The following is a 14,477-nucleotide window of genomic DNA, read 5'->3' as shown; positions in this document are numbered from 1 at the left end:
TTCCCAAAATTCTTTTAATACCTTACATGTCCACCACATATGATAGAAGGTGGCATCGAGACAACAGAAATGTTTTCACCTGGTTTTAAAGAGGCCACAATGAAGGTGCCAGGTAAATCTTTGTATGAAAGGCATTGCACCAACTAGGGTGCCACCACAGGAAAGACCTTCTACCTAGACAATAAAGTGGAACCAAACTATATAACATGTTTTGTGCATGTTTGCTCTGAAGTAAGTCTTACTAGGTTTAATAGGTAAGTGGGTTGGGATTGCAGCTTTGAAAATACACCCCTCCCACTGATATATAAGTGGCAGGAAGTGATTATTTAGTCTTCCTTCATTTACAAGAGGTCCCTACAGCCCCTTTAAAGACAGAGATCCTTCTCCCTAGAAAGAGGCAATGACAAAAGTAGTTTCGCCCCAGTGCTAAAGTCCACATCTTCTGCAAACAGAGTCTTGGATCGAGTCAGATTGCCTTGAAGGAAGCAAAATGCTGAGACGGTTTTCACTTATGGCTGAAGAAACGCCTTTCTCTGTGCTGCAGGGGGAAATGGTGGAAATGAAGAAAGAGGAAAAGGTTGAGAAGAAAGAGAAGAAAAAGAAAGGACATAAACGGTCGCATAAAGAGAAGCACAAATGTGAGTACAATCGTGGCCACATTAAGAAGAGAGCTCCATCCTCATGGTTCAGGCTTGACTCAGGGTGATGAGGCGGCAGCCAGGCGTTTATTTGGACCCTAAGACTGGGAGGGGCTGGCTGTGGGGGGCAGAAAGCCAGGTGGAAATTCTTGTTTAGCACACTCTCTTGACTCTTCCAGTTTAAAGGAGAGTCTTCCTAGGAATCTCCATGATCCTCAAAATGGTAGTGCTGCTATAAATCTCCTTGTATCTCTTATAGATCAGAAATGAACTAATTAGGGTTGTATGACGATTACCTGTATACAATGTGCAAGCAGCCTGCAGGGGAAGGTGTACGGAGGTTAGTCTGTAATTAGGGTGCAATTTTGGCTATAAGATTCTAAGGCCTTCTCTTGGATATATTCAATATTCAATTGCAAACAGCCCCCCCCCATGTAGTCTCAGAATACTGATTGTGATTTGTCTTGTTGTGTCTCTCATAATAACCATAGGGAATAGCACCAGTGCTTCTTTTAAAGCAAAAGTATTTGGCATGTGTGCCTGTTGCTAGGGCTGTTGTAACTGGCCGGCTGGATCTTACCTGGATTCTATCCATGTTACTTTTTTTTCTTGTGTCTGGATCTGGACCATTTTCAAGCAATCTAGAACCAAAGATAGGAGACAAAAATGTCTTTCTGATCATGCCTGCTCCTACCTTTCATTGTTCTAGCTCCATGTTAGATGCTGTCCCTAAAGATAAAAAAGTTTGAGTGACACACCCATTGACTGAAGAAAGGGCTTGCTGGTTATTTTGAATCCAGTTGTTTGTCTTCCTGGTGGAAGAGTGATTACTATCCATAGGGGATAGTGGGGAAATCCCTAATTTTATTGTAGCTGTAAGAATGTAGTATTGCATGCACTCCTAAACAAAAGGCAGTTTTCATTCTCTTTCATACTTTATAATGTACTTTTACTGTATGCAAATATTAAAGATTGATCGGAGGGGGGGTGGGCTAAGAAACACATATTTTGCACACCTTAGCTCCTTGCCCCAGAACACAGGCAAAGGGTGCTTTCTTCCCCAGTATGAACATTGCTGTAACCCACCCTGGGACCAAACAAACAAAGAATGAGAAATTTGGGATAGTTCTGTTCTTACTGGGTATCTCATTTGCTAGTTCCCCCTTTCCAGTGCCCTGGCGTATTCATACGAGTCGGCATCTGGGGTGCTCAAAGCAACAATCCTGTGGGAAACCCTGCTCTGTTGCAGATTTGGTAGACTTGAACTATGCTTCAGATCTTGTCTAATTTCACAACATCCCCCGTATTAAAAATTGGTTGCCAGCCAGGATCTCTGAATCTTTCTCTTGCCCTGGCAAAATCTTGAAGCAGGCTATCATTTTACTCTAAGCTCCATTCGTGCGTGCCGGGGGTGGTTTGCAGGCTAAATTCTAATTATTTTGGCGAGCTCTTGCTCTGGCCTATTCTCATTCTTCCCCTCTCCCCCTATTCTGTAAGCACTTAGCTCTTATCTGCAATGGCCTGTGTTGTCCTGCCTTCTAAAGTAAGGGTATTTGCAAAGAGGCTGTATGGGCCTCAGTTAGCTATGTATTATTATTTATTTTTATTGGTTTAGGCTGCCTCCCCCCCCCCGGCTACGCCCACTGCTGCAGCAGCTTCTTTTGTTAAAACTTGAGGATCTTGCTTTTATTCTCACAACCAATATGGTTGTACTTATCACAGAATAGTTACGGCTGAAGCAGCAACATCTACAACCTAGATAAGAGGGAGAGGAGTGAAGCGGTTCGCTGGCAATTTGTTTAGATCAGTGTTTCCCAACCTTTTTTGGGCAAAGGCACACTTGTTTCATGAAAAAAATCTCGAGGCACACCACCATGCCAGATGGGGAAAGGTCACTTTTTACTTATGTAAAAAAAAATAAATAGTAACAGCATAGAAGGTAATGGTTAGGCTAGCATCTCTCTTCCAAATATGCTAGGTTTTTATTTGCAGGGACTGTTCTACATGGGAAAGCATTCAGCACTGTCATTCTCCCATCTGCCATCTGAATTGGTACTATTCTGGGTCAACTTACTCTGCTGCATGTGTAGATGAAAATGGCACCAAGTGTGGGGGAGGGGGCAGAACAGGTTTCAGATACAGGATATTAAGCATACACGTACTTCAGATTGAACTGGTTGCTTGCTTTGCAAGTTTTCATTTCCCAAATGACTGCCTTGGCAAGCGCAATACCTACCAGGCTCAACGCCGGTCTCGCGCTGCCGCTTCCCGTGCTCTCAAGGACCCGGGAGGAGGAAGGCGTGAAGGCAATCCCGAAGGCGCGAAAACCTCGCGCATGCGCAGGCCTTCCGCCTGCGACAGCCCAGTAGGCCGGCCGAAGCGAGCGGCGATGGGATGTGGGAGGGAGCTTGCTCGCCGCCCCGCGTGTGCCTATGTGGGGCACGTTACAGCCCCGTGATGTCAGCGCCACGCAGGCAGCCAGGCAGGCAGACGGCGAGAGCCCCGCGCTGGGCGGCCTCTCCTCGCCGCCGCCGCCCCGCCTCTCGCCGCCCAATTCGCCCGCCTCCCTCCCACGGCACACCAGGCAACGTCTTGCGGCACACTAGTGTGCCGCGGAACACCGGTTGGGAAACACTGGTTTAGATAACCACGAAAGAATTAACTGAGTCACAACCAGGCTTTGTTCGCAAGAGCAAAAAAACTGGGGGTGGTGAAGTTGGAAAAACATAGTTGCCCTGCTATATGTGATATCATGGCAATGGTTCAAAATGAATTCCAGCGGTTGTGATTTGGGAAGTGGCAGTTGTACAGTCCCATTGTGCTTTAGTGTCCATGCAAACTCGACAGAAGTGAGATTCATGCAGGTGAATTCAGTGGGGGTTTTTTTCTGGGGGGACGCAGGGGTATGCGCACCCCTAAACATTTTGTGAATCTAAGTTTGGCTTCATTGAAGGGCAGTATTTCAATATGAGTTGGAAAATGAGAGTACCCCTTAACATTTTTTTTGGGGGGGTGGAAAGCATTGGGTGAATTAATTGTCTAAACCACTGAGCCTCTTGGGCTTGCGGATCGGAAGGTTGGCGGTTCGAATCCCTGTGACAGGGTCTGCTCTGTCCCAGCTCCTGCCAACCTAGCAGTTTGGCATCATTGAAGGGAAGTATTTCAATATGAGTTGGAAAATGAGAGTACAGTGGTACCTCGGGTTACATATGCTTCAGGTTACTTACACTTCAGGTTATAGACTCCGCTAACCCAGAAATAGTACCTCGGGTTAAGAACTTTGCTTCAGGATGAGAACAGAAATTGTGCGGCAGCAGCATGGCAGCAGCAGGAGGCCCCATTAGTTAAAGTGGTGCTTCAGGTTAAGAACAGTTTCAGGTTAAGAACGGACCTCTGGAACAAATTAAGTACTGAACCCGAGGTACCACTGTACCCCTAAATATTTGTTTGGGGGGTGGAAAGCATTGGGTGAATTAATTGTCTAAACCACTGAGCCTCTTGGGCTTGCGGATCAGAAGGTTGGCTATTCGAATCCCTGTGACAGTGTGAGCTCCCGTTGCTCTGTCCCAGCTCCTGCCAACCTAGCAATTCGAAAGCACGCTAGTACGAGTAGATAAATAGGTACCGCTGAGGCAGGAAGGTAAACGGTGTTTCCGTGCGCTCTGGTTTCCGTCATAGTGTCCCGTTGCGCCAGAAGCAGTTTAGTCATGCTGGTCACATGACCTGGAAAGTTCTCTGTGGACAAACGCCGTCTCCCTCGACCTGAAAGCAAGATGAGCACCACAACCCATAGGCACCTTTGACTGGACTAAACGGTTACCTTACCATATTGAATTGAACACGCCAACCATTTGTTTGGAAACGTGGGATATAAATTATTCTGACAAATAAATGGTAAGATAAAAACGTATCTATTTATTTTACAAACTACTTCTAAGGGCATGGGGGGCATGTAAAGCCTTGGGTATAGCAACTTTATTGCAAAACTATGCAACACTAAATATTTTATTTCAGAACTGGAAGAGGGAAATGGAGGATGGCCTGTACATAAGAGACAGTCCACAGTTAATACGCTATGCATCAATACAACATGACTATCCTCTCCTTTTCACATAAGCATTGGGTGGAATTTGACCCAGCTAAGTCAAGTCTTTATTAGCGCTGCTCTTGGTTGTTAAGTTGTTCCCCTTGGAAAATGTGTTTTAAGTACTGTATTTGTTCAGATTTGGACGGTGGCTATTCTTAACAATTTTGCCTATTTTTAAGCTATCCTTTGCGATGTGGCTTAACCAAACAATGATGTGCACCAAAAGGCAGATAATGTGGGCAAAAATGGTCCATTGTTTGCTTTGGACAAGTACCAGGAAAAAAGGAACCGATCCCAGAAGCATATGGTTACGGTGTGGTTAGGGCTGCAAAATCCCATAGCATCGTTGAGAAAAGTGGGATTTGCTTCTGAGAATCAGTGTGTAGCAGGCTGCTGCTGAGCTAAGAATCCAGAAATCCATTTTCAAACTCTTCTCTGCTGTACACTGATTAGGTGATGTTAGGCAAACAATTTCCTAATTCCTGAATCCAGCATGGATTCAATTGTTGGACTAACCAGGACAGCCTGGGAACAGCCCGCTAAGGAGGAATCTACACACATATTAAAAAAACGCTTTGAAAATGCTATTTTAAAAAACGTTTTGAAAAATACTCGCCCCAAAATGAAAAGAAGCAGAAGTCCCAGCAAAGGAAGAATGGATACAAAAACTTATGGAATATGCAGAAATGGCAAAACTTAACGGAAGAATAAGAAAGCAAGACAACAAACCTTTTTTTATAAAAGAATGGAAATGATTTATTGAATATTTACAGATAAATTGTAAACAGATAAGAACATTGGCAGGATCACTGCAATAACGTGCAGTTTTATAAGAGTATATATTTAAAGCAGATGAATAAATGAGCAAATTAATTTGGATATGCAGAAGACATTAAAAATAAATTTAAGTAACCACAGAAAGAGGGGGATAGAAGTCAAGTTTTGAAATCTTAAAATGATTGCAAAGTCAGGGAAATGTTTACATCTGAAAAACATAAATTATATATATAACCAAATAATCTATATGTTGCATTATATGCAATTGCATTTACCATATATCCCTCCTAAGCCAGAAGACCATGAGGTGTTTCATCTCACAGCCCCTTCCAACATTTCTGTGATTTTATATTTATAGAATATATCGTAAAAAAATATTTTGTGTGTTTCTTTATAGATCTCTCCTTATCTATATCTAAACATATGTATATATTAAAAACCGGGAATACTTTTTTTTCACTGCAACAAATGCTATATTCAGACACACAACCCACTGTGTCTGGATACAGCATTTGTTGCAGTGAAAAAAACGGAATTGCTAGTAGAATAAACTTAAATGCTTCTACTCTTGTTTGGAAGGCGCGATTCAAGCTCCAATTCCGCGCATGCTCAGCTCAAAAGCAACTCCGCCCTGAGCTCCCCGCGGCTTCTTGCCCGGCAAAGCGCAGGCGCGGCCTCCCAGCACCTCGAAACCCGCGTTTCTCGTTCGCTCGCACTGCGCATGTCTGCTCGGCTGCCCCGTCGCAGCCCGCCCCTCCTCTCCTCCCTCCGGAGCCCCGCCCCTCTTCCGCCCCTCCCTCCTCGAGCCGAGGACCCTGCCGGCCCGCGGCAGCTCCTCGGCAGGGCTGTCTACTCCAGTGCCTGCGTGGGCCGCGAGACTCCCCGCGCCCGTCCCCGCTCTCTCTGCATCCCTCCCTCTGCATTTTGCCGACAAGGGTCTCCTCGGCGCTCGCTTGCTCGCCGCCGGCCCGTCTCCGTAAGCGTCCCCGGGGCCGCTCCAACTTAGGCGCCCGCCTCGGGCAGCCCGCCTGTCGTTGCGCGCCCGAGTCGCGGAGGGGGTCCTTGCGCGCAGGCGGGCGGCGAGCGCGAGGTGTCTCCTTCACTTCGCCCTCCAGCGCGGCCTTCACGCGGGTAGAAGAGGGAGGGGCGGCGGAGGAGGCGCGCGCGGGTCTCTCTGGGTCTCGGAAAGAAGCACGTCCCTTTCCCCCCCGACTGGGCAGGTAAGGGCCGTGGCGGGGTTACCATGACAACGCGGGGTGGGGTGGGGGGTTCCTTTTGCCCGGGGGTGATGGCGCGGGAGAGGAAAGGAGTTGAAAAGGAAGCATCTCTCCCCGCTCTCGTTTCCCCGCAGCAACAGCCCGGCGAGGTTGGCTCGGCCTCAAATCCCTCCTGCGGGGCGTAATAGGGAATTTATTCTGTTCGGGGTGTTTCTCCACGCGCTCTTTCCGTCAAGGTTTTCCGTGGGTGGGTGGGGGGATCCCGAGTGGGGTGTTTCCCCCCCCCCCGTCCCCCCTTTCCCTTCCTCCTCCCTTTCCCCCTGGTGAGGTATCTGGCGCAGGCCCTACTATCCCCAGTTTCCTGTTGGGGCTTTCCTCTTCGCTTGCTTTTTCAATCAATCAATCAATCAATCATTTTGTTTGTATGCCGCCTTTCCGAAGTTTAAACTATCCTCAAGGCGGCTTACAACGTATATAAGAAAAGCACATAACTACAAACATAAAAGCAATTGTAAATAATAAACAAAACTTCAAAAAGTACACAAGCAAATCGAACAGTTTCCACATAATTCCAAAATAAAGATACGGACAACATGTCACTTGCTTTATTGTTTGGGGGTCAAGTACCCTTGGCGTCTAGTTAAGTTGAGCATCAAGGTGGCTCCCTCTCCCTTTCCTCTGCAGTTTCTGGATGGTTCACCCTTGCAAGTTTTTGGCTTGGCTCCCGTTTGCAAACTGTCCCCTTTGCAAAAAAGGAGCTGGCATTCTCCTATACTCCCCTTTTCGATCCTAGTTTTTGGGTTCAGATCTGCTTCTTCCTTTATTTGTAGCTTTGTGACGTTTGCAAAGAGGAGAGGAGGATGTGCTTTTCTGGTGGGCTGTACTTAGGCTGGCGATGCAGGGAAGGGGTCAGGACTTGCTCCCTAAGATGGCCGCAAGGAAGAATTCACATTGCAGTAGCAGGGGGAAAGTTATTTTATCTTCTCTCTCCCCACCACCACCACCCCTCCTTTATCCCCAATAGCTGCCACACCCAAAGTCGTCTCCTTTATGTGGGACAGGCAGCCTCCATGAGTAAAGGGACACTTCGGTTCAGAAGGGAAACTGCAGAAATTTTCTGTTATCTTTGTGTGCAGCATCCCTCCCCAAAGTCATGACATGAGAGTTATCTGAATACCACGAGAGTTCTTAATTCTAAAATCTGTGTAATTTATTTTTAATGTAATTTTCCATTTTATAGATTCTCTAAATTGGAGTAGATAGCTATGTCTTTTAATCCAGCATGTCAGCGTCCAAGACGTAAGTAGGGAGATGAAGTAAGGATGTTGAAGTAACCTAACTAACAGATTTATAAGTTACAGTAAGAGTGAGCTTTGACGATGAGACTAATACCTAACTCACCATATAATCCACAGTCAGAAAAAGTCAAAATAAGTATTTGAAATCTAGGTGGCTAAGCTGCTTAAATATGTGTTTAAATGAAATATTTCTACTGTCTGTTATGGGTGTGTCTGCCTGGACTGCTTAATATGTTAATATGTTGGGAGTTGCAGATATTTGCAAAGCCTTGGGGATGTGCTTTGTGATAAGGGTGTGGAGGTGTTTGAAATAATAACTTGAGGGAAAGGTGCAGCATAATTATGTAATCTTCATAACTTGTGGTTTAATCATACATTGGGCTGCTCTTAGCAAGGGTTTTGCAAATATTTTCTCTCCTTGATCGTCTGTCCCTAGGGCTCAGTACATAACTGGAATTAGGAAGTGCAATTACTTGCTAAAATTCATTATTAAGAAGTTGTTACATGGTTGGCAACTTATTCTTAATGGTATTGACTTGGAATTCCCCCCCCATTGGTTTCAATGGGACTTAAACACTTGACTGTTCAAATTGGCAGGCCTTGTGCTTTTTCTTTGCAAATGTATGTTCTGATAAAATTGTCAACATTTTTTGAAATTGGGAGAAAGTGATACTTAGAATGCCTATTAAAACTTTGCCTCGTGCTCTACCGACTGAGCTACCCAGAAGTGCCCCATTGAGAGTGCAGGGTAGTGGACCTTGCCTATCCCCCAAAGTGAGTTGCTTCAGCTACCACCAGCTGAATTGGCAGCTGAGGGGAGGTGAAGAAATGGGTGGTCTGCAGCGGGGGTTCAATTGTTGATCCTACTGGATAGGAAAGGAGAAGTTGGCTTTCATTGAGCCTATGCTATCCCAGTTGACAAAACTAGATAGTACAAACCCACACAACTGCATTTCTCTAATATGCAAGTGAAACATAATTACTATTGCATTCTTGTCATATTTTTATACCCAGCACAGCAGAGAGATGGAAACACAGGCCTTTGTTGTAGGATAAACATTTCTTTATACATTAGTACATGCAAAAATGTACTAATGTTATCCTTCATGCCTCAAATGTGCACTAATACATTTTGACTTGGAAATATTACATATTGATGTTTGGTTCAAACCACTCATTGAATTCTAACTTTCTCCCAAAATGAAAGATGCAGAAATCTGAAACCGAAGCTCTTCACAACATTATATCTGCCTGTCAGTATTTTGAACATATTAATAACAAATGCTGTTAACCAAGTTTTAACAAGTATTTTGTTCAGTGATATGCAAGTTAAATGTGGTGTCTGATTCATGGTACACGTTTTGCCGATTGGAAAGTTGGCGGTTCGAATCCGTGCATTGTGGCAAGCTGCTGTTGCTCTGTCCCAGCTTCTGCCAACCTAGCAGTTCTAAAGCACACCAGTGTGAGTAAATAGGTACCGCTGTGGCGGGAAGGTAAACGGTGTTTCCGTGTGCTCTGACTTCCATCACAGTCCTCCATGCGCCAGTAGCGGTTTAGTCATGCTGGCCACATGAGCCGGAAAGCTGTCTGTGGACAAACACCGGCTCCCTTGGCCTGAAGGGAGATGATCACCGCAACCCCAGAGTCGCCTTTGGCTGGACTTAACCGTTCAGGGGTCCTTTACCTTTTTTACACATTACATGCAGTTTGTATTATATGGGGTGTGCGTGTGTCTGTCCTCAGTTGTCACAGGATTCTCCATATTCTGCATGAGCAAAGCTGTATTACAGATTTAAACAGATTTGTGGCAGAACAGTTTAATAAGTAAAGAGGATATTGGGTTTTACTTCCACTATGTGAATAGATTTGCAGCTGTTACTGAGTGGCTCCTGGCATTATTGGATGTGAACATCTGCTTTGTAGGACTTTCATGCATGGAATGGGGGAGGAAGCATTTTGTAAAATGCATCAACAATTGTCTGCATGTTATAATGTATTTTAAATATTGGTATATATTTGAAATATTTGCCCTTGCTGTTGTCAAAGTGCACCCGGATCCCCCCTAAAATCATCTAGAGGTACATTAGTCTGTCATCTTAACTTTGCAATTCCTTTTAGTACAGTACTGCATTGCCGGACTAAATATATCACCTTTTGTCAAATTACTTAAAAAAAATATGATGCAGCAGTACTGGCTAAACCACCTCATTATGAATTGTTATTTGACTTCACAGCAGACAGAACTAATTACTGCTTACGTTTTGTTCTTGCAGTACTAACATTCCCGTTATTTTGTCTCCCTAGCTCCAATGGCTATCCCGCCACCATATGCGGACCTTGGCAAGTCTGCCAGAGACGTCTTCAACAAAGGATTTGGTATGAAACATTTGTAAAGAATATAGTATTGTTTGGAAGCGGACACAACATTTACTGCTGCTCTCAGCAAACGCAAACTATGCTACATAGTTGCCGTCTTCCACCTTTTCCCAACTTTATTGGGCAAATTATTGCTAGAAGTGGAATGTTTATCACCAGAATGTTTGGTGTGTCATTAGACATAACTGTAACTTGCTGCTGAATATTTTCACTGTTTAGTTTCTCTTTGGACATATAAAGATTGGCACTGCCAAGTACAGTGGAGCCTACTGTATCGGGAGACTAATAAAAGTATTAAATATACTGCTTAGGGAACACTTAGAAGGTAGCTCAGATCAAAAGTTTCTTACGATAGGCCTTAGTATGACGATTTTCAAACAGGTGTAGATGTCACAAAGGGAATTTACTATGGTTATTGCAAAGTGAGAACTCGCCCATCTACCCTGGGTGCTGTTTTTTCCCCCTGACAGGAGCAAGAGGTGGGAGTTGAATTAACAATATTCCCCCCTACTAGTGCTGGTAGTTGATTTCCAGCGAGGGAAACCTTAGTTTTCAAACTGTGGGATGATTCTTCTTTGGGGGTTGCAGGGCACCAGGAGCAGGGTGGGAGTTTATGAGATTATTGGGAGGGATAAGGTCCTGAGGCAGTTAAAAATTTCACTCACCAGCAGCTGAGAACCTGATGGGTTGAATGCCCCTGAACAGAAAGCACTGATGGATGCATTTTTGCGTTTGTGGAAATAAACAATGTACTGGGAAAAGGGATTCTGAAAGAGTTGCTGCTTTTTTTCTTGTGTTAATTTGTGTATCGTTTCATAATGATGTCAGAGATTCTGCTCTGTTTCTCTTCTAATGTCAGCACAGAATTGCATGTTCACTGACATTAGAAGAAACACTTAAAACCATTTTGAGGTTGCTGGTTTTACTTTGTTTTGTTACAGTCAATCTGTGTAGTAAGTTTTATTAACCAAATGAATGAATGAACCACTTGAAACAGTTAGGGATTCCCCAAAGAATCCTGGGTACTGTAGGATAATCCCAGTCTCCTCAAGGAGCTACAGTTCCCAGCGGGGCTTAACTATAGTCCCCTTCCCATAGAACTCTGTGTATACTAGCTCAGAAGAGGAATGGGGACTCCTATCAGCTCTTAACACACTTAACAAATGCTTAACGAACTGCTGTGGGGTGCATCTAAGTAAATATCTCCCAGGTAAATATTGGGTTCTGCTCTGCTGAGCTTTAGTAAAGAGCAAAATGTTTTCATTCCGCATCGCCAAAACTTCAAGGGGATCATGGAAGCCATAAATTGATTTTTAGATTGCTTTGGTCTAGCAAAGGTCTGTTGAGTTTTCTTTGGTCCAACAGTGAATCTTTCAGAAGGGTGTGGGGTGAGATAGATGCAGTCCCTGGCTCCCTAAGGTAGGCAAAGATGCTTTAGAGTTGGTCAGGAACCCATCGGAAAGCAGCATGTCCTGGGCCTCCTCTGTAAAATGCTTTTGCTCCCACTAAAAGCTTGGTGTGAATTCTTTTGGGGGTGGGTCCTTGATCCAATATTTCAGTTTTTAAAAGTCTTTCCCCCATCTGTTCCGGGAACAAGCATGTGCAGTATATGCAAGAAATGAACTTTCTTCTTGATGTTGCTAGAGAAACTGATTAGATCCATGTAGATGGTCATTTCAGTTGTAGAATGCTTTACTATCGCTGTAGTTAAATAAAAGCAGTGCTTTAGTGAAAGAGCCCGTGCTCATTCATCAGAGATGTAGATGTCCTAAGATCAGAATTTTGTTACAGTTACAGCGATGCAACCAGGAAGAGAGCAGCGTAATGTTTTCTTATGACTCTGCTTGGAATTGTATTCAAGCTTGGCTATAGTGTTAACTTCTTGAAAAACTGGCATGTTGTATAAAAGGGCAGTAGTAATTCCAGTTTTGTCTGTCAAGGTTTTGGTCTGGTGAAATTGGATGTGAAAACAAAATCTGCAAGTGGCGTGGTAAGTGCATTTTGGTGTAATATTAAACAGTAGCTCATAACCTCTGAAATGTGGTGGGGAGTGCTCCAGACCCTTCTCAGCCTTCCCACACTCCCTTTCTCCCCTCCCCAGGCAGTAGTAGTAGTAGTAGTAATCTGCCCTTCATCACATCGTGCCAAGTTGACAAGAATATTAAAATCATTGAAAACATCTTAACAAGCAAAAGGCCATGGGTTAAACTTGTCTCCATGAGGCATTATTATTTACCCTCCCTTCATCTTAAGGTCCCAGGGAAGGTCTCAGCAATTTAAAATGCAACATTAAAAACAGTTCAAAACAAATTCAATTCCAAATTATTATGTTGCATGCTTTCCCCCCATAGAAATGAAGGAGAAAGTGATTTTATTTCCTTTCCTCTTTCTCTTTTCTTTTAAGGGAATCTTTCTAGTCTAATTGCAAACTAAGTTGACCTTGTTTAACATGCAGTGTTCTGAAGTGACAGCTGAATGGGGAATCTGCCATGGACTCATTTCTCTTCCTTCCCTTGCAATCTCCTTTCCCTCCTCTCCCTTTTCTCATCTGTAATAATCATCGCTTGTTCTGAAGTCCAAGCTGGGCAAACTAATGCTAATCTCAAAGCTATAGTTTCAGATGGGTTTGCAAGCCACAATTTCAGTATTAACAGTATTAGCATAGATGCTCAATTTGGATCCCTGTAATGAAGGAGGGAGCATTTTTTCTGATCTTCCAAATCATGGTTTGTACGATTGCCTGAACTGAGAAATTACATTTCTTTTTGGTCATTTGTGATTCCTTTTAAAGTACAGGTTAATAATACCTCAGGCCCCATAATTAAGTAGCTTGATCACCAGGGTCTTTCAGGCATAACGTGTTAAACAAGAATGACCAGGTTTGTGTACTTTGTCCTCACCCTTCCTCTTCCCTGTATTCATAGTAAAATTTGGAACTTGTGGAGCTTTCTTCAAATTTTGCCAAAGAAGTAACACATAGTTTGCTACAGACCAGTTTGTCATAAATGGACCAGGAGTTTCTGGTTGCTCTGAGTGTTGTTTGAGGTTTTTCTAACACAAGTTGCGGTGACACTTTGAGCATAATCACAATTGTAGCAGAGATATACAGATTGTCCGATTCTTCAGAATTTCAGTAAGTCATTGTCAATGGCATTGAAACTCAAAGGTCCGTCCAATTAGTTACGTCAGAAACTTACAGAAAGCTGCAGGGTTTTTTGGTAAAACAAGTTCTTATTTTTATCTGTAAGCTGCCTTGAGTCCTCTCAAGAAAAAAGAAGGGATATTAGAATAGTCATAGTAGTAATTGCTCCTCTCTGTATTCCCCTTCGGTTTGTTAAACCTTTTCTTCTCACCTGCATTGTCCTGCTAGGAGTTCGCAACAGCTGGTTCATCAAACACAGACACAGGAAAAGTGAATGGGAGCTTGGAGACAAAATACAAGTGGTCTGAGTATGGTGTCACTTTCACAGAAAAATGGAACACGGATAACACTCTGGGAACAGAAATGGCAATTGAAGATCAGGTAATTGAATTTCAATTTGCTGAAAAGTTAAGTGGAAGTCACTTTTTACATCTGCTAATTCATAACTTTTTCCCCCCTCTCTAAACTAGCTTGCCAAAGGTTTGAAGTTGACATTTGACACAACTTTCTCACCAAACACCGGGTAAGTTCTTTCCCTCTTAAGTCTTGGCACGTTCCACGTAGATTACACTGAAAGCGAGAGATGGGTTAATGAATGCTACTGAAGAAGACTTCAGTGACTGGACACATACTGTGGTCTTTAAAAACAAAAAAACACAAATATACAAAATGAATTCACACCACACATAATACTTATTTTAATATGTCTTAATTTTATAATACATCTCAGGCACATACATGGTGCCTCATGCCCATGGTTCAAGGAATAATTCTATAAAATCTCAGTGAATTCAAGCAGATGATCCCAAAAACATGTGACAGAGGAAAACCAGCCAAACGTACAGTAATGGCTATTCATCTGACCTGGCAAAAGACACTTTTCTGTCTCCAAATGCCAGTTATAACCAGAGCAGACAGTGTGAAGCTGTTTTTTAGTTCTTG

General features: G+C 43.6%; 1 protein-coding gene and 1 long non-coding RNA gene across 4 annotated transcripts in view; one reads left to right on the top strand and one right to left on the bottom strand.

Moving 5' to 3' along the window:
* The first annotated feature begins 496 nt into the window (after positions 1-496).
* Positions 497-14,477, top strand: part of VDAC2 (voltage dependent anion channel 2) — a 20,427-nt gene continuing 6,446 nt past the window's right edge. Inside the window, exons 1-6 of one of the 3 annotated variants that reach the window (XM_082225153.1) lie at positions 6,562-6,722; positions 7,960-8,018; positions 10,322-10,393; positions 12,334-12,383; positions 13,764-13,916; positions 14,006-14,058. In XM_082225153.1, coding sequence (XP_082081279.1) covers positions 7,985-8,018; positions 10,322-10,393; positions 12,334-12,383; positions 13,764-13,916; positions 14,006-14,058 — 362 coding nt within the window. In that variant the 5' untranslated portion in view covers positions 6,562-6,722; positions 7,960-7,984. Of the gene's footprint in view, positions 639-6,561; positions 6,723-7,959; positions 8,019-10,321; positions 10,394-12,333; positions 12,384-13,763; positions 13,917-14,005; positions 14,059-14,477 lie in introns of those variants that run through there. The other 2 variants (XM_082225152.1, XM_082225154.1) reach the window with 2 other exon arrangements.
* Positions 12,748-14,477, bottom strand: part of LOC309533621 — a 20,219-nt gene continuing 18,489 nt past the window's right edge. Inside the window, exon 3 of the long non-coding RNA XR_014220320.1 lies at positions 12,748-13,653. This is a non-coding gene — a long non-coding RNA (uncharacterized lncRNA). The remainder of the gene's footprint in view (positions 13,654-14,477) is intronic.

This window comes from Podarcis vaucheri (assembly GCF_965113315.1).
Source record: "Podarcis vaucheri genome assembly, chromosome: 5".
Taxonomy (NCBI): domain Eukaryota; kingdom Metazoa; phylum Chordata; class Lepidosauria; order Squamata; family Lacertidae; genus Podarcis; species Podarcis vaucheri.
This window is presented reverse-complemented; position numbering and strand designations above follow the sequence as displayed.